The sequence below is a fragment of the Lontra canadensis genome, unplaced genomic scaffold (genome assembly GCF_010015895.1).
Source record: "Lontra canadensis isolate GAN:19392208 unplaced genomic scaffold, GSC_riverotter_1.0 scaffold148, whole genome shotgun sequence".
NCBI lineage: Eukaryota > Metazoa > Chordata > Mammalia > Carnivora > Mustelidae > Lontra > Lontra canadensis.
This window is the reverse complement of record NW_022631142.1, coordinates 1,475,441-1,494,767: the sequence shown is the minus strand read 5'-3', so window position 1 is coordinate 1,494,767 and position 19,327 is coordinate 1,475,441. Positions and strand designations below refer to the sequence as shown.

The 19,327-nt window shown below is 37.6% G+C and overlaps 1 protein-coding gene across 12 annotated transcripts in view; it reads left to right on the top strand.

The window, feature by feature from the left end:
- TUT4 (terminal uridylyl transferase 4) overlaps positions 1-19,327 on the top strand; it is a 125,928-nt gene that overhangs the window by 27,387 nt on the left and 79,214 nt on the right. For all 12 annotated transcript variants that reach the window (XR_004381086.1, XR_004381085.1, XM_032844186.1 and 9 more), the window contains 2 exons: positions 5,590-6,438; positions 14,515-14,678. Coding sequence is in view for 10 of the 12 variants with exons in the window: in XM_032844186.1 (XP_032700077.1) it covers positions 5,682-6,438; positions 14,515-14,678 (921 nt within the window). In the remaining 2 variants the exon portion in view is untranslated. The remainder of the gene's footprint in view (positions 1-5,589; positions 6,439-14,514; positions 14,679-19,327) is intronic.

Below are 19,327 nucleotides of genomic sequence, written 5' to 3'. Positions count from 1 at the left end.
CCTACTTGTGGTCTCTCTCTGTCAAATAAATAAATAAAATCTTAAAAAAAATATATAGCTTCCGTGATGTGTGTTTGATCATATTGACAGGAGATTTATGGTTCTGTCAATGAATTATTGATAGATATGTAAAAAAATCTTAAGAAAAATGAGGCAATGGTTAATTCCAGATAAAACTGTAAAGTATACCAAAGAGAAATATGATTATAAATATGTATATTAGTTAAGTCAAAATGGCTGGGCTACCATGACAAAGAAATCCATTAATACAGTGCCTTAAAAAATAGTTTTATTTTTTTCTCATATAACAAATGCTAGATGAGTGATCACCTGATCCAGATGAGTAGTTCTGTGTTGTCACTCAGGGGCCCAAGTTCCACTGATGATGTTGTCCAGCCAAAAGTATGGCCAAGGGTTAGCAGCATTGACTTTATTTGGGCTTATTAGATATGCAGAATGTCAGTCCTCCAAATTGGAATCAGAATCTGCATTTTGGAACTAGCTGATTCTAGTTCTTACAGAAATTCAAAACTCTGTGGTTTGGATTAAAACATAATTGTTGGCTATATGACTGAAGATGGATGATTGAGAATTTTACCCAGTGATAGGAGGAGAGCATGGAGGAGGTAATAACTTGATCTTAAGGACACACCTAACTGTAAGGAAGGTTGGAAAATACATTCTAGCTATGTGCGTGGGAAAAGGAGAAAATAAATTTTGAGGGGCATTTAGAAAGTTTTATAGTATAATATTTGGCTCAGCCATGAATAATACTGTTATATCTTATTAAAATCATCTTCAGGGGATGTGGGTGGGATAGGAACATATGTGTGTGTATAATTCTGTTTGTCTCTAGGGGGAATGTTTGAGACAGCTAAATTCTTTCATAGTAGGAAGTCTGTAGATACTATCTAAAGTGAAAACAAATTAAGATCAGTATCAGTTTAAGCATGTAATTTAGAAGTACAGAGATAAACTTCAGAAGAAACTGCTAAAAGAGTTGAAAGCAGTTGCTTCTGAGGAGGAAGGTGGGTAGTTGGTGGACAAATACTGTTTTGTCTTATAGTACTGTTGACTTTTTGAACTCTGTATATGTATTTGTTTTATGAAAAGTAAATTGGAAAAAAAAAGTTCCTATAGTACAAATAGGAAATAAACACATAAAAGGTGTTAAGTACTGGGTGCCTGGGTGGCTAAGTTGGTTAAGCATCTGACTCCTAATTTCAGCCCAGGTCATCATCTCAGGGTCATGAGATCAAGCCCCAAATGGGGCTCCTCACTCAGCACTGGGTCTGCTTCTGCTTCCATCTGCACATTCTCTCTCTAAAATAAATAAACAAACAAATAATTAAAACCTTATAAAAAAAAGTATTAAGTATTGAATGCTATGAGAAGGGTAAGACTAAAGTTCATAGAGACATATTTCTCTGAGCCCAGCTTAGGGGGTAGGAGCCTCCAGGATAGATTAGGGAAGGCTACCTGGAAGAGAGATATTTTTCTATTTACATTGTGAATAATATAAGCCATGATGCAATTAAATGTTTTGGATTTGTTTTTAAAGTGAACAATTAATTAATTAAATTGCAATTAACATAATTTAAATGTTCATTAATCCATTTAATAGGTTCATTGAGTGCCTACTTTAAACTGGGCACTGTGGTAGGTAAACAATGGTAAACAAAATCAGAAATGATTTCTCTCTTAAGGTAGATACTTAACTGAGCCACGCAGGTGGCTAATTTATTTTTTTTTTAAGATTTTAAGATTTTTTTTTTTTAAGATTTAATTTATTTATTTGACAGAGAGAGAGATCACAAGTAGGCAGAGAGGCAGGCAGAGCGAGGGGGATGCAGGCTCCCTGCAGAGCCTGATGGGGGGGCTCCATCCAGGGACCCTGAGACCATGACCCGAGCTGAACAAAGGCAGAGGCTTAACCCGCTGAGCCACCCAGGCGCCCTCCTAATTTTTTTTTTAGCAGGACAAACTTTTGATGGCTTTCTGTAATCATGCCTTAGAATAGTTTCTCTGTCTTGTGGAAGGGTTACTTGAGAAGTAATTATTGCTATGATTAGTTTTTGTTATTATGCAGCAGTTATTTCTGATAAACTTTCTTACCTAGTGTATCCATACAACTCTTTTAAGTCTCAGGCTCCAGAATTTGTAGCCCAGTCTGTCAACTGAGTGATAGATAATTAAAGAAGAGTGTCAGAAACTTCTTGTGAAACAATTCCAGAGGCCCCTGGGTGGCTCAGTCTGTTAAGCATCTGTCTTTTGCCTTTGGCTCAGGTCATGATCCCAGGGTCCTGGAATGGAAGCTTGAGTGGGACTCCCTGCTCAGTGGGGAACATACTTCTCCCTCTCCTTCTCCCTCTGACTCCACCCCACCCCCCACTTGTGCTTGCTTGCTTTCTCTCTCAAATAAATAAAATCTGGGGGGAAAAAAAAAAGAAAATTCCAGTTGCTGCTAAAGGCTTCAGATTTTATCAGCAAAAGAAAGATGTGAAGCCATCTGTCTGGAGTGGATATTCTTTTAATTGCTAGTGATTTTGAATGTCTACTAAGTACCTAGCGTTGTGGTAGTAAGGCAGGCAGAAGAGGAAGTGCTGTATATTTGCACGAGGAACAAAAAACAGGGAACAGAGTGTTATACCTGACAGAAAGTTTGTAGCAATTGAGCAAACTTCTGATAGTTCTGTGATTTCTTGTGATCACAAGTGTTCTCCTGCCAGTGCTTTGCTTAACTGCAATTTAAATGCACACAAAGACCCCCAGTTAGCCTGAAATCAGACTCTATCTGCACGTAGTAGCTAATGTAGAGCATTGCATAATATTATGCAGAATTCCTAGAAATCCCCACCTGTTCCCTAGAATCCCACATGAGTATTTCATGCCCAAATTATAACCACCCATAAAAATCAGAGCCTCATATCTATCTAGTGCTACTTAGATCCTCTTTCTTTTTTTTTTTTTTTTAAAGATTTTATTTATTGATTTGACAGAGATCACAAGTAGAGAGGCAGGCAGAGAGAGAGAGAGAGAGAGGGAAGCAGGCTCCCTGCTGAGCAGAGAGCCCGATGCGGGACTTGATCCCAGGACCCTGAGATCATGACCCGAGCCGAAGGCAGCGGCCCAACCCACTGAGCCACCCAGGCGCCCTTAGATCCTCTTTCTGAGTGTGCCCTCACTCCTCCTTCCTTGGAGTGTAAACTTGGACTTTGCAGTAAAGCTTCCTCTGTTATACTTCATTCTGACTTGTCCTTGAATTCTTTCTCACTGCAAAGTCAAGAACCTGCCTCTGGTTTTTGGGTGAGGTCCAGGGCCTGAGAACTCCCTAAGTCTGTAGTAGTCAGTAGGCATTGTAAGGATTCAAGGAAGGAAGACATGAACTAGAAGTAGGAAGTGGACTGATGTCTTAATGATATAAAAATGAAATGGAATATATGCTAAATACTGTTGTTTTGGGGATGCCTGGGTGGCACTCAGTTAAGAGATTGCCTTTGTTGGCTCTGGTCGTGTTCCTGGGTCCTGGAATCAAGTCCTGCATTGGGCTACTTGCTCACTGGGGAGCCTGCTTCTCCCTCTGCCTGTTCTACCTGCTCTGCCTGCCAATCCCCCTGCTTGGGCACGTTCCCTCTCTCTCTCTCTCTCTCTAACAAATAAATAAATAAAATCTTGAAAAAACTGTTGTTTTCAGTATTCAAACAACTCTTTAAAGAAATTTGTTAAAAATTCTTTTGTGTTTTCTTGATAATAATTGCTTATATAAGGTTAGAATCTCATTTAGTACTCATTTGCTGCATTCTAAAAATGTAACCAGGAACTAGAACATAGGTCCAGCATTTTTATTTGGCTCCACAAGTTTTGCTATGAGTACACTGGGAAGCAGTGAACATTACTCAAAACCTTATCTCCTTAGAACTTTATTTCTAGAAATTACAACTTTTTTGGGAAAAATTTGTACTGTTCTTAGAAATAGCAATTTTGCTATATAAAATTACCACACTTTTTTTTTTTTTTTTTTAAGTGGCCTCCATGCCCAATGTGGGGCTTGAACTTATGACCCTGAGCTCAAGAGTCACATGCTCTCTACAGACTGAGCCAGCTAGGTGTCCCACCACACTTTTTTTTTTTGGTGGAATTAAAAAAAAAAATATATATATATATATATTTTTTTTTAAAGATTTTATTTATTTATTTCACAGAGAGAGATCACAAGTAGGCAGAGAGAGAGAGAGAGGAGGAAGCAGTTTCTCCGCTGAGCAGAGAACCCGATGCGGGACTCGATCCCAGGACCCTGAGATCATGACCTGAGCCAAAGGCAGAGGCTTAACCCACTGAGCCACCCAGGTGCCCCAAAAATATATATTTTTATTTTTTTTATCAGAGAGTAAAAGCAGGGGGAGTGGTAGGGGAGGGAGAAGCAGACTCCTGGGCAGAGAGCCTGGGCAGAGAGCCTGAGGTGGAGCTTAATCCAGGACCCTGTGATCATGATCTGAGCCAAAGGCAGATGCTTAACCAGCTGAGCCACCCAGATGTCCCATGGGATCCATTTTTATTTTTAAAATTAGGAATTTTCAGCAGTTTCTACAAGAGTTTAGATATAGGCATATATTTGGCAACTGTTTTGACAGTTATGTGAAACACCTTAGAGTATTGAAAGCAGTGTATAAATCAAATGAATTAAAATATCCAAAACTAGGAGCAAAAACATTCTAACTGGTAAGCTTTTTAGTGCTAAGCTCTAAGTGGTAGAGCTTTTTACTAGAAAATAACATTAGTGGTAAAAAATATAAATGGTGAAAATATAGGATGGTTTTGGCTTAATTTTGTTTCTGTTTTGGCTTAAATTTTTAATTATAGTTAAAAATTATAAAATAATTTAGAAATAAGAACCTAATCAGTTTTTTTTTAATAAAGTCTTTTTTTTCCCCCCAAGATTTTATTTATTTATTTCACAGAGGGAGAGAGACAGCAAGAGAGGGAATACAAGCAGGGGGAGTGGGAGAGGGGAGAAGCAGGCTTCCTGCCAAGTAGGGAGTCCAATGTGGGGCTCGATCTCAGGACCCTGGGATCATGACCTGAGCTGAAGGCAGACACTTAACAACTGAGCCACCCAGGTGACCCTAGTTTTTTTTTTTTTTTTTTAATAAAAGAGAATATCAGTCTGACTGAATAATCCCTATACCCCATGTGAGACCCTGAGATCAAGAGTTGCATGCTGAGCCAACTAGGTGCCCCTAGATTGGAATGTGTTTTCTTGTTCCATTTTCTTTTATATTAATCGTGGTACATCAATTGCAAGTTTTATTTCCCTTTTAGTTGAAATTCTTACTAAGTAATGTAGAATAAATCTAAAATTCTCTGTTTTGATGTCATATTGACATAATTACATTAGAACCTACTTTATGACTATTTGGCTGTTATTTACGAATAATTGGGTTTTAACTCCTTATATGGTTAATGGAGTTTTTAAAGTTTTTACAATTTCTCTAGTTTTGAGAACAAATTTGGAAGTTTTTGAAAGTCTCACCAATTTTTTTAAAATGCCTCTTGCATTTTAAATAACACATTTTTTTTTTAACTCTATAGTTTGTTTGCCTACTCTGGACTTGAAGCAATCCAGCTATTGGAAATCTGCCATTTTACAGTATCACAATTGGAAGGAAGCAGGTTTTCAAATAATGGAAGACTTTAAGACCTCTAAAAATGAAAATCATGAACCAAAGAAGAATGCTTGGGCTCTTTCTGAAGAAAGCAAAGCAGTTAAAGTTATATCTAATCAAACTTTGAAAGCTAGAAATGATAAATCCATAAAAGAAATTGGAACCAGCTCTCCAAATAAGAACAGTAGTAAAAAAAATAAGCAAAATGATATTTGTATAGAAAAAACAGAAGTTAAATCATGTAAAGTAAATGCTGCCAACATAGCAAGCCCTAAAGATTTGGGATTAGTCCTTCGAGATCAAAGTCATTGCAAAACAAAAAAATCACCTAATTCACCGGTGAAAGTAGAAAAGGTACCTGTTTCACAAGCAAAAGCAGAAAAATCACCAAAGTCCCCTAATTCACCAGTGAAAACAGAAAAGACACCCAGCTCACAGGTGACAGCAACAGAAAAGGCACTTAATTCACAGAGGAAAATGGAAAAAGTACCCAGTTCTCAGATGAAATTGGAAAAGGTCCCTGGTTCACCAGCAGAACCAGAGAAGGCGCCCAGTTTACTGTTGAAGGAAAATATGCGACGTACAGAATTACAGCAGATTGGAAAAAAAATTCCAAGCTCTCTTACTTCTCTGGACAAAGTGAATATTGATGTGGACAGAGGAAAATCTGCTTTGGAAAACTCACCAGGATCTCAGAAGCAACAAGCATGTACAGATAATACTGGTGATTCTGATGATAGTGCTTCAGGAATTGAAGACATATCGGATGATTTGAGTAAGTACAAATTAGAGTATCCATAGGTCACATTTTTGGAGAGATTTTCCTGTATTAATGTTCTTTAGATTATCCTTAATTTTCAAAAAACACATTAATAATAAGGCTTTTTAAGCTAAAAAAGAACCTTTACATTTATTACAATAAGTAAAAAGCCTGTGTAAATAGAAATTAGTGGCTTCTGTAATTGGTATGTACATGTGTATGTACACACATACACACTTTTTAAGTGGTCCTGGTAATATGTGGCTCATTCATTCAACGAACCTGTATGTATTGAGTTCCTTTTATATGCCAAATATATGTTTGTAGTGGAAAAACAAAAAAATACAGCACCAAATCTCAAGGATGCTTCTAGTTAGATGGGGGTGATACACATAAATAAAATGGTAATAGTTCAGTGCAAAAAACTTAAGGTGAGAGAGTGCATAATTTAATTGAGGGATTTAGTCTTTGGTTTGAGAACATGCAGGACATAAATGTGAGAATGAGAGTATGACTGAGATTAAATATGACTGGAACAGAATTGGGGGTGAAAGTAGCAAATGATCCAGCTGAAAAGACATACAGTAGTTGGAGAATGAAGGACCTTTTAGGACATGATAGACAGTTTGGACTTTATGATGAGTGTTTTGAGAAGCCATTGAAGACTTTTAAGCAAGGTAGTTCTATGATCACATATATTTATACATGTTTTTAATTGGACTGTAGTGCAATAAATTCTTTGACAGGAAGCAGAGATTGGTTAGGACACTTGCAATTTACTTAAGACTTCTTGGTGTAAAATTCATTTTCTTTTAGTATTTTGATCTTAGCTTTAATTGCTTATAAATGTTGCCTATCTTTTGAGTACTTTAATCTTGGTTATGTTTAACTTTATGGATTTTTTGGGCAATCTTTTTTCTCATGTTTCTGTGGCTGGGTGAATAAAAGCTTTCCTTGATATATGAATAACAAAGAAAAGCTATTTCTAAGTCATTATTTGTTACACTTTGAGAAACTCTGGTAAAGGGTTTAAAAATAGTTTATTTCTGATGATAATAATTGATAGTATATTAACAGACCACTTTTTTAGCTTTAATAGACATATCTTTATGTGTATAAGAAAAAATACCAACTTCATAATTTTAAAAATGCGATTTAAGAGAAGGCCAAAAAAAGTAAGCCAGTTTAAAGATAGTATCAAAAAAATAACACTACTGATAGTGTTTAGGTGAGACAAATCTGAACTAGATAGTATGTGAATGATTGAAGTTGGGAAATAGTGGTGCATAAGATCAATTACAAGGGTTTGATTGCTTGAGTTAGTGAAAAATCTGATTCAAGGATTATTATTATTTTTCCAAAGATTTTAATTATTTATTTATTTAGAGAGAAAGAGTGCACAGGAGGAGAGGGAGAAGCAGACTCCTCTCTGAGCAGGGAGCCCAACATGGGGCTTAAGCCCAGGACCCCCCAGATTATGACCTGAGCTTGAAGGCAAGATGCTTAATTGACTGAGCCATGCAGGCACCTCCAAGCATTATTTTTTTTAAAAAGGGAAAGTAGGGGCACCTGGGTGGCTCAGTGGGTTAAAGCCTCTGCTTTCAGTTCAGGTCATGATCCCAGGGTCCTGGGATCGAGCCCCGCATTGAGCTCTCTGCTCAGCAGGGAGCCTGCTTCCTCCTCTCTGCCTACTTGTGATCTCTGTCTATCATATAAATAAATAAAATCTTTAAAAAAAAAAGGGAAAGTAAATGAAGTGACATTGATATGATTGAGAATGTGGGCTGTAGGGTAAAATTGTACAGGTTTTGAATCCCATCTTCCCCACTTAATAAATTTGTAATCTTGGATAAGCTGTTTATACTTTATTTTTTTAATGTATATAATATTTATGAATAGATATACTGATATACATAATAGATATAGATAATGGTTGGATAGGGATAATGCATCTAGATGCACATCATATAAACTACTTATACTGTATTTATTTATTTATTTTTAAAGATTTTATTTATTTGACAGAGATAATAGAGAGGCAGGCAGAGAGAGGCGGAAGCAGGCTCCCTGCTGAGCAGAAAGCCCAATGCGGGGCTCAATCCCAGGACCCTGGGATCATGACCTGAGCCACCCAGGTGCCTATAACTACTTGTACTTTAAAACATGTTTCAGTTTCTTCATTGTTTTTTTTTTTTCTAAAGATTTTATTTACTTATTTGACAGAGACACAGTGAGAGAGGGAACACAAGCAGGGGGAGTGGGAGAGGGAGAGGCAGGCTTCCTTCCCAGCAGGGAGCCCGAGGCGGGGGAGGTGGGGGAGTGGGGGGGCATGATCAGAGCCACTGAAGGCAGATACTTAATGACTGAGCCACCCAGGTGCCCCACCTCATTTTTTTTTTTTTTTTTTTTTTAAGATTTACTTACTATAAAAAAAGAGAGAGCACACACAAGAGCAGGAGAAGGAGAGGGAGAGAAAAATCAGCGGACTCCATGCTGAACGTAGAGCCTGACTCAGGGGCTTTATCTCACAACTCTGAGGTCATGACTTGTGCCAAAACCAATAGTTGGGTGCTTAACTGACTGTGCCACCCAGGCAGCCCATCAGCCCTCATTAAAAAAAAAGTTAAGATGCTGCTGCCTGTTTTATGAAGGTGAAGTGAAGTAATCTAATGGAATGTTTCCTGTAGTACCTGACATGGTAGGCATGCAGTGCAATGAATGAATATCCTTTATTATTATTATTTCTCTAATTAAATGCTGTTTTGATATTTGTTAATATGGAGAACAAGTTGAACTAGTTTAAAGAAGCTGGTAGACCAAGAAGAGGTCCTTTTGGAAGACTTGGTTTAACAAATTCAGAACAATGATTTGTAGTATAGTAGTCATTTTTTGTTAAAGAATTCTCTTGAGTATGTGTAATATCTGCCTTGAAGTAATGTTCATACACAATTGTTTAGTATTTTTTTTCCTCATGTGAAAATTCCAAATTATATTTAAATTAATGATTTCTCATTAGAGTGTCCCTTTATAAATTAAATAGAATAAACCTTTATATATAGATCATTGTCTATTTGGACTTAACCGACTTTATAGAAATTTGACTAATCTCAGGCCCACTTGAGGTTAGTGGCTTAATCTTCCTTCATTAGGCTCAACTTTAGCTTCCAGTTAACACTTCAGCTTTTCCTTTTGCCATTAATCCAGTAAATATTTTTATGGGTGTCTGCTATGTGCCAGGTACTAATTTAGTTGCTAGGAATTTAGCAACAAACTAAACAGACAACATTGCTTTTACAGAGTTAATATTCTAGTAGGAGGAGAGGGACTATATATATGCGCATATATATATATATGCGCATATATATATAAAATAAATAACAAAAGTATGTCGTAAGTTAGATGGTAGTAAATCTTATGAAAAAGTAGGAAAGATCATAGGGAATGATGCTACTGTGTCTGATGGTTGTGGTTCAAATTTAAATTGTCACTGAGAAGGTATCAGAAATATTTGAAGGAAAGTGGCATTAGTACATTTATAGTACTTAAAATATGGTGAATATTTGAGGGATGAGTGTTCTAGATCTGAGCTTCTCAAACCCCCCCCCCAAATTCTAATACTTATATGAATTAGCTGGGAATTGTATTAAAATGCAGATTCTTAGGTTCCTTTTGTAGGAATTTTTGATTTTGAAAGTCTAGAGTGGGACCTGAGATAATGGATTTCTCACATGCTCCTGAGTGAGATTGGTGTTGCTGGTTAGGATCATGCTTTTGAATAGCATAACCCAGCTTACCTCTTTCTATTCACTTACGTAACTTTTCATTTTATTTTCAATGTAACAGCCAGAATGATCCTGTTAAAATTATTCGGATCATATTACTACTCTTCAAAATGGTTCCGTAGTTTCCCATACATTAGAGTGACAGGATCCTGAGATCATGACTTGAGCCGAAGGCAGACACTTAACCCACACTTTACACAAGTGGGAGGGGCACAGGGAGAGAGAAGGAGAGAGAATTTCAAGAAGAATCCACACTGAGTGGGGAGCCCAACACGGGGCTCTATTTCACAACCTTGAGATTACAGCCTGAGCCCAAACCAAGAGTCAGTTTACCAACTGAGTGCACCACCCAGGCACCCCTGTTGTTATTATTTTTTTAAGTATGTTCCATACCCATTGTGGGGCCCATTGTGGGGCTTGACTCAGATCCTGAGATCCAGACTGAGCTGAGATCAAGAGTTAGACATTCAAGCAACCAAGACACTCAAGTGCCCCTACCTTTTTATATAATAGCTTTATTGAGATGTAATCACATGCCAAAATTTCTCATTTAAAAACATACAGTTTTGGGGCATCTGGGTAGCTTAGTTAAGCATCCAGCTCTTGATTTCAGCTCAGGTCATCTTGTCAGGTTCTTGACATCAGGGCCCACATTGGGTGTCTTGTTCAGCTTGGTGTCTGCTTAAGATTCTCTCACTCTCCTTATGCATACCACTCCTTGCCCCCCACCCCTGCTTGCTCCCCCAACCCCACTTGCATGTGCTCACACTCTCAAAAAAAAAAAAAAAAAAAAAAAAAAAAGAAACACAGTTTAGTGATTTTTAGGACTATATTTAGAAAGTTGTGTAGATTTTATCACTAATTCCTGAAAATTTTCATCGCCTGCAAAAGAAACTGTACCCATTAAAAGTCACTACTCATGGTGCCCTTGTGTGGCCCAGTGGGTTGAGGCTCTGACTCTTGATTTTGGCTCAGGTTGTGATCTCAGGGTCTTGAGATCAGCCCTGCACTGGACTCCCATGGGTTCAGTTGGTTAAGCATCCAATTTGGATTGGACTCCATGCTGGGTGAGGAACCTGCTTAAGGTTCTCTCTCTCCCTCTCTCACTGCCCCTCCCCCCTAAAAAAAGAAGTCACTTACCTACTTACTATCTCTGTAGATTTGCCTATTTTATATAAAGGGAATCATATAATATGTGGCCTTTTTTGTTTGGCTTTTTTCACTTAGCACAACGGGTTTTTTTTTGCTTGATTTTTTAAATTAAAAATTTTTTTTTTATTTGAGAGAGAGAGACTGAGTGCATGCAAGCAGGGGAAGGGGCAGCGGCAGACAGTGGGGGAGAGAGAGAGAGTCCCATGCAGACTTGGTGCTGAGCTCAGAGGCCAAAGCAGGGCCCAGTCCCATGACCCTGAGTCATGACCTGAGCCAAAACTTAAGAGTTGGATGCCCAACCCACTGAGCCCCCCAGGCTCCTCTCCTTTATTTTAGAGAAGGTGAGGGAGAGTGAGAGAGGGGCAGAGGCAGAGGGAGAGAATCTTAAGCAGGCTCCATGCCCAGCGTACAACCCCATGGGGGGCTTGATCTTCTGACCCTGAGATCGTGACCTGAGCCAAAATCAAGTTGGATGCTTAACTGACTGAGCCACACAGGTGCCTTAGCACAACGTTTTCAAGATTCATCCATGTTTAGCATGTACCAATACCTTATTCCTTTTTATTGCTAAATTCCATTGTATAGTTATACCACATTGTATGTATCCTTTTACCAGTTGATAGATGTTTGAATTGTTTCCATCTTTTATTTATTATAAATAATGCTGTTATGAACATTTAAACGTTTTTGTGTGGATGTATGTTTTCACTTGATGTATGTGTAGGAACCTGAACCATACAGGAACTCTAGTATCTTAACCATTTTAAAGTATATAATTTGGGGCACCTAGATGGCTCAATTGATTAAACACCTGCCTTTGGCTCTGGTCGTGATCTCAGGGTCCTGAGATTGGGCCTGCCTCAGGCTCCCTGCTTAGCAGGAACTCTGCTTCTCCCTCTCCCTCTGCCCCACCCCTTGCTTATGCTGTCTCTCTCTCTCTCTTTCAAATAAATAAAATCTTTTAAAAAAAGTATATAATTCAGTGGCATTAAGTACATTTATAGTGTTGTACAACCGTCACCACTACCTAACGGGAGAACTTTTTCATCATCCCAAAAGGAAACCTTGTCCCCATTAAGATTTATTCCCTTGGGACCACCTGAGTGGTTCATTTGGTTAAGCGTCTGACTCTTGATCTCAGTTCAGGTCTTGGGTGGGGGGGAATTCATTCCTGTTCTCCCTCGCTCCGTCATCCTCTGAAAACCACTAATATGCATTCTTTCTCTCTATATTTGTCTCTTCTGGGTATCTCATAGAAACGGAATCATAGAATATGTGATCTTTTTGTGTCTGGCTGCCTTCATTAAACATCATGTTTTCAAGGTTCATTCATGTTATAGTATATATCCATCAGTACTTTTTTCCTTTTTAAGGCTGATGCTATAGACTGAATTGTGTCTCCTTAAACTACCTATGCTGCAGCCTTAACTCCCAGTGTGATTGCATTTGGAGATAAGAGCTTTTAGGAGGTAATTAAGATTAAATGAGGTCACAAGGTGGGCATCCTAATCCCATAGGATTGAAGCCTCATATGAAGAGGGGAAGCATTGAAGCCTCATATGAAGAGGGAAAGCAAAGAAAAAAAAAAAAAAGAAGAGGGAAAGCTCTGTCTGTGAGAATTTCTTTTTTCTAGCTTCCTTTATTATAATAATACAATATATAATATTTGTAACATACAAAGTATGTATCTGCCTGTTGTTATTAAGGTTTTTGGTCAACAATAGTCTATTAATAGTTAAAATTTGGGGCAGTAAAAAGTTATATATGCAGATTTTTGGCATCCCAAGCCCCAATATTATTCAGGTGTCACTTGTATAAAGAGTATCAGACTGTCTTCTGAAACAATGTAAGCTTAAGCTATATTTTGCAGGACAGGTAAATATTACTAGCTGAAGTAAGGATGGCCTTGATGGTGAAAGGAGCAGCATATGAAAACGCATTGAGACTTGAAGTAGCAGTGATCCATTCTAACACATTTGGTATGAATAAAGTGAAGAGTGTTATGGTAGGTTATAAGGTTAGAGATACGGATAACTTAGTTCTGTTTCGTAAGGTCTTTTAAAAAAATTTTTTTTTTAAAAAGATATTTATTTATTTATTTATTTGACAGAGACGGGGAGGGAGAGAGAGAGGACAGGCAGGGAGAGCAGCTGGCAGAGGGAGAGGAAGAAGCAGGCTCCCTGCAGAGTAGGGAACACAATTCGGAACTCCATCCAAGGACCCTGGGATCATGACTTGAGCGGAAGGCAGACACTTAACCCACCGAGCCACACGCTTGGCCCTCTTTAAGGTCTTGATTTAAAATCTGAGAGAAGTCTTCCCTGATTCCCGTATCTGAAGTTAGTTTCCTTCTGAGTTACTTGCTTTTTTTCTTTATAGCATTTATTACAACTTGAAATTATTTTTCTGTTTACTGCCTTCATGAAGGCAAGGATGGCATGTATTATGCTAGAGAGTTTAAACTTTATCTTGAACTCTTTGGAAGTCTTTTAAGTATTTTAAGCAAGAGAATAACATGATTCAATTTGTATTTTTAAAAAATCACACTGATAGTGGAATCTACTATATGCCAGGTGTATAATGCTAGGTACTGGAAATGAAAAGTTGATAGTACACAGTCTATCCCTTAAAGAGATTTCAATCTATTTAGGAGGCAGAGAAGCAAAGAAGAAATACTGATGTGATAGGGATATCCATGAGTTCAGTGAAAGCAGAGAGGTACTAGCTTGGTGTGGGTTTGTGGTCCAGAGGACATATGTTCTTTTAGCAGCTAGTGTATAGTGATGAAGTCATTAAAATGACTTTAGTGACTAATCTTTGGGACTTAAACTAGATTTTTATCATATTTCAGAGTTCAGAGATTATACAAGATGGTTATGTTGTGTTAGCCTTGTGTAGTGAGTCTGTCATATTTGTCTTTTGATATGTCAGAAGAACAAGATAGGCATTTGACTCATGAAATAGATTTTTCTTTGTGAATTCTGATACCATGTATATCTCTTCTTTGTATTTACATAAGTATACCAACTTGTACAACTAAGGAAGGTATGAGGAAAGAATATTTTCCCTGTATGTGTATAAATTGATTGTTTCCCATTGAAATTTTAAAAAAATTTTATCAGTTCTGCTGATGGTAACTGATTGCTTCCTTTTCTAGGTAAAATGAAGAATGATGACTCTAATAAAGAAAACTCTTCAGAGATGGACTATTTAGAAAATGCTACTGTGATAGATGAATCTGCATTGACACCTGAGCAGAGGCTAGGCTTGAAACAAGCAGAAGAACGCTTAGAAAGAGATCACATCTTTCGACTTGAAAAAGTATACTATGTCATTTTAGTTATTTGAAGGATGATGGATGTTTTATAACTTTTCTTTGCCAAGCACAGCTCTTTTTATTTACCTTCTTTTATTGCTCAGGCAGAGATAGCATTCACTTTTCCTAACTTCCCTCTTTCCTTTCTTCTCTCCATCTTTCTTTTCTTCTCTCCCTTTGTTCAGCAAATCCTTGTATGTGTGAGTCTGAATTCATTCATTCTTTCTAGGGGTCAACAAACTATGGCCTGTCTTCTTGTTTTTTCCTTTTGTTTGTGTGCTCTGTGTTTTCAAAATTGTGTAAAGTAAACCTAGTCCCTTGTTTTTGTAAGCCAAATTGTATTGGTATATAGCCATGCCGTTTGTTTACCCATTTGTGGCTGCTTTCATGCTACCATGGCAGAGTTGAATGAGTAGTTACTCCAGAGAGCATTATAGCTTGCATAAAATATTTACTGTTTACCAAAGCATAAAATATTTACCAAAATATTACTTTGTCCCTTTACAGAAGTTTGCTGATCTCTGATTTTTTCACTCAGCAGTAGATACTGAATGCTTCTTATGTTCTTAGTACTATGCTGGGCACTGGGGTATATTGATGAAAATGGCAGTTGGTGAATTAGAAATGAACAGTCCATTTGGAATGACAGAAATAAATGAGCAAATATTATATAGTACGCTTTTTCCTTTTCTCCTTGGTTTTCTCCTCCCCTTTCCTCTTCCGTCTCCCATATTTATTGAATATCTCTTATGTATTAGGAATTGTTTTAGCCATTAGTATCTTGTTCCTGTATACTAATTAAATTCTTAACCTAGAAATAAACATTCCTAGCCTTAATAAAAAACATTGCTAGGTATTGAAGGAAAGAATCATAAATCAGCCTGTTCACAAACAGGTACTTGGGATATTTGTGAGCATGTAAACAGGGTAATCTAGGTCATGATTCTTGATAAATAAGAAAGGAAAGAAAGAAATGGTATAATTTTATAGAGTTTAGAAAAATGAGGTCATATCTAAATTGAAGAGGCAATCCTGGGTTATTAATAGAACTTATAACAGAGTGGTCACCCTAATAAAATAGAAATGAATATCAAGGGGTAGAGGCCCATAATGTAGGGAGAATTTAGGTTGTGTAGTTAGTCTCCCAAGGTGCTAGTTAGAAGGAAGTCTTTTTTGCAATTTGTTCTTTTACTTAGTTCTTGCTTTCCTCACTTTCTCTTCCCTATGTCTGGAGTTAGTAGTTATTCTGGGTGTATGTATTGTTAAGGTAAATATTTAGTGCTTTTTATGTGCCATGATCTGGTGATAAAAAGTTGAATTGGGGCTTGTGTGGCACATTAATTAATTAAAAGATTTTATTTATTTAATTAACAGAGAGAGACAGTGAGAGAGGGAACATAAGCAGGGGGAGTGAGAGAGGGAGAAGCAGGCTTCCTGCCCAGGAAGGACCCCAGTGCAGGGCTTGATCCCAGGACTTGGGGATCATGACATGAGCCAAAGGCAGATGCTTAACAACTGAGCCATCCGGGTACCTCATGTGTGGCATTTTAAAAAACATGTTACTGGTTTTCTGGTTTACTAATTAGAGAAAAACATGTAAGAGATAATAGTAATAATAGCAGTATCGTTTGAAATCTTAGACAAAAGAGTGGCCAACTTGAACGGGGGTATGGAAGCATCAATTTGGAGAATTCTTTATAAGCAGGTGACATTGGAACTGAGTCTGAAGGAGTATCTGTAGGAGTTGACTAGGTGAATTGGGGAAGTCTGGTGCATTAGGTGAATTATATGGCATGTAAAAAGGAAATGTGAAAAATGTGTTTTAAGAAAAATAGTAGGACTGGATGGGATAGGATATAAAGCAGGAAAGATCAGTTCTTGGGAGAAGAAAGAAATTAAAGTAGAATAGATGTTTGATGGTGGTAGGAAAGAATGCAGGGGGTAAAAGAAAAGCTTAGAAGCATAGAACAAAAACATTTGCTGTTTGAATTTATTTGAATTTAAGCAGCCATTATACAAAATGAGTGTGCCAGTACTAGCATAGATGTCTATAATGTCTTTTCTTTCTGGCACTTCTTTGTTTCTCATGTCCTCCAAAACCTCTTACTTTCAATTCACTGTACTCTTAATTAATATTTTTCTTTATCAACTTTAGATATTCATTAAGAATATTCTTAACTACTTGCTTTTGATTTTATCAGTTCTTGGGTTCACAATGTACCCATACATTATCTGATTGATGAGTAAAGATGTAGATTTTTAAACTGTACCAAAGAAGGAAAGAATCTAAGCTATTAGGTCAGAAGGGTAAATTTCCCTATAGTTAGTGTTAAATGTTGACTAGGAAATACTTAGAATTTCCATGCCCAGCAATCTTTATTCTAGCTCTTTTGCAGAAAAAAAAAATTTTTTTTTTTTAAAAGATTTTATTTGTTTATTTGACAGACAGAGATCACAAGTAGGCAGAGAGGCAGGCAGATAGAGGAGGAAGCAGGCTCCATGCTGAGCAGAGAGCCTGATTCAGGGCTTGATCCCAGGACCCTGGAATCATGACCTGAGTCAAAGGCAGAGGCTTTAACCCACTGAGCCACCCAGGCGCCCCTCTTTTGCAGAAACTTTAAAGAAGATTTATTAATGTCTGTGTTTAATAGTAAAATAAAATATAACTATATAATGAAGGAATTTTAAAACATTTTTTGTGTGTCTCTTCTATGAAACTAGAAGCTTCATGATGTCATGAAAACATTTTTGTTCCATTTGCTACTGTGCTTAATATAGTTCCTTGCACATGGAAGTTGGTTATTAATTAGAGATAGTATAAGTGTATAGGTTTTGGAGTCACTTAGTCTACCTTTGCCACTTACTGCTTGGGTAACATTAGATAAGTTATTTAACTTCTTTAAACCTCAGTTTCTTCCTCATTAAAATCAAGTTGATAAAAATAACACCTAGCTCATTGTTTGAGGATTAGGTATGATAAATACAAGTAAAAGTTCTTCGTATAGTGTTTGGTGTGCATTAAGCGGTAAAGATCAACTACTTGTAGAATTGAATTATTTTACTACTAGAGCAATTTTTATTATTTCATTTTAAGTTTATAGAAGCAGTTTTCAGTGTTCGAGATTTTTTAAAGATTTTATTTATTTGACAGAGACAGAGACAGCAAGAGAGGGGAACACAAGCAGGGAGAGTGGAGAGGGAGAAGCAGGCTTCCTGCAGAGCAGAGAGTCCGATGTGGGGCTTGAACCCAGGACCCTGGCATCATGACTTGAGCTGAAGGCAGACGCTTAACGATGGAGTCACCCAGGTGCCCCAGTGTTAGAGATTTAATCCAAGGTCAATAGATATGTCATCACAAGCCTTCTGACTCCCCATTCATGTTAAAACAAACTTTTCTTTTCTTTTTTTTTTTTTTTTTTTAAGATTTTATTTACTTATTTGACAGAGAGAGATCACAAGCAGGCAGAGAGGCAGGCAGAGAGAGAGAGGAGGAAGCAGGCTCCCCGCTGAGCAGAGAGCCCGATGCAGGGCTCGATCCCAGGACCCCGAGATCATGACCCGAGCCGAAGGCAGTGGCTTAACCCACTGAGCCACCCAGGTGCCCCAAAACAAACTTTTCTTACAAAAAAGAATCCAGACAAGTCCTTGTCTGCTAATATTTTACAGTTGAAAAACTTTTATGATGAGTTTTTCTTGACTCCCTTAGTGACCTCATGAATACTCATAGCTTTAAGTGTTCTGTATTTATGTTTTCAACTCCTCAGTCCTGACCCTTGCCACTTTCACCACTCTTCTTGAACCAAGCCAGCATCATCTCTTGTCTAGATCATTGCAGTATGCTTGTAATGGCAATAAGCTCTTCCTGTTTCTATTCTTAAAGGAATTAGGAAGGCAAGGATCCTTTTAAAATATAGATGAAAACTTAATTCTCTGCTCAAAAACCTTCAGTGTCTTCCCCTCACACTTGGAATAAAAACCAGAGTCCTTTCAAGGGGCCTTATGATCTGGCCCTCCTTACCACTCAGTGCCAGTCATATATCAGGCTTTTTGCAGCGTCTCAGACATATTAACATATTCCTGCCTGAAGGCCTTAGCTTAACATTTCCTTCTACTTGGAATATCTCTTCCCAAATACCCACATAGTTTAATCCTTCACTTCCTTTCAATTATTTTATCAGTAAGGTCTTTTTTTTTTTTTGTAAAGATTTTATTTTTATTTATTTGACAGACAGAGATCACAGGTAGGCAGAGAGAGAGGAGGAAGCAGGCTCCCTGCTGAGCAGAGAGCCCAATGTGGGGCTCCGTCCCAGGACTCTGGGATCACAACCCGAGCCGAAGGCAGCCGCTTAACCAACTGAGCCACCCAGGCATCCCAGTGATGATCCTTTTTAAAAAAGTAGTTAACACCCGTGCACCATATTCCTCCTTATCTGTGGGTTTCTTTATTACATGTCTCTGTATATTAGAAGTAAATTATAAGGACAGTTTTGTTTTGTTTATGCTATATATCCCTCCTTCCTAGACAAATGTTTGACATTTGTTATGAGCTCAGAAAATATTTAGGGAATTAAGTATTAGTTGTGGTTAGAAACCAAGAGGTAGGAGTCTCTGCAAGGGCTTAATTCCCCAATAAGGACAGATTTGAAAGAGTTTT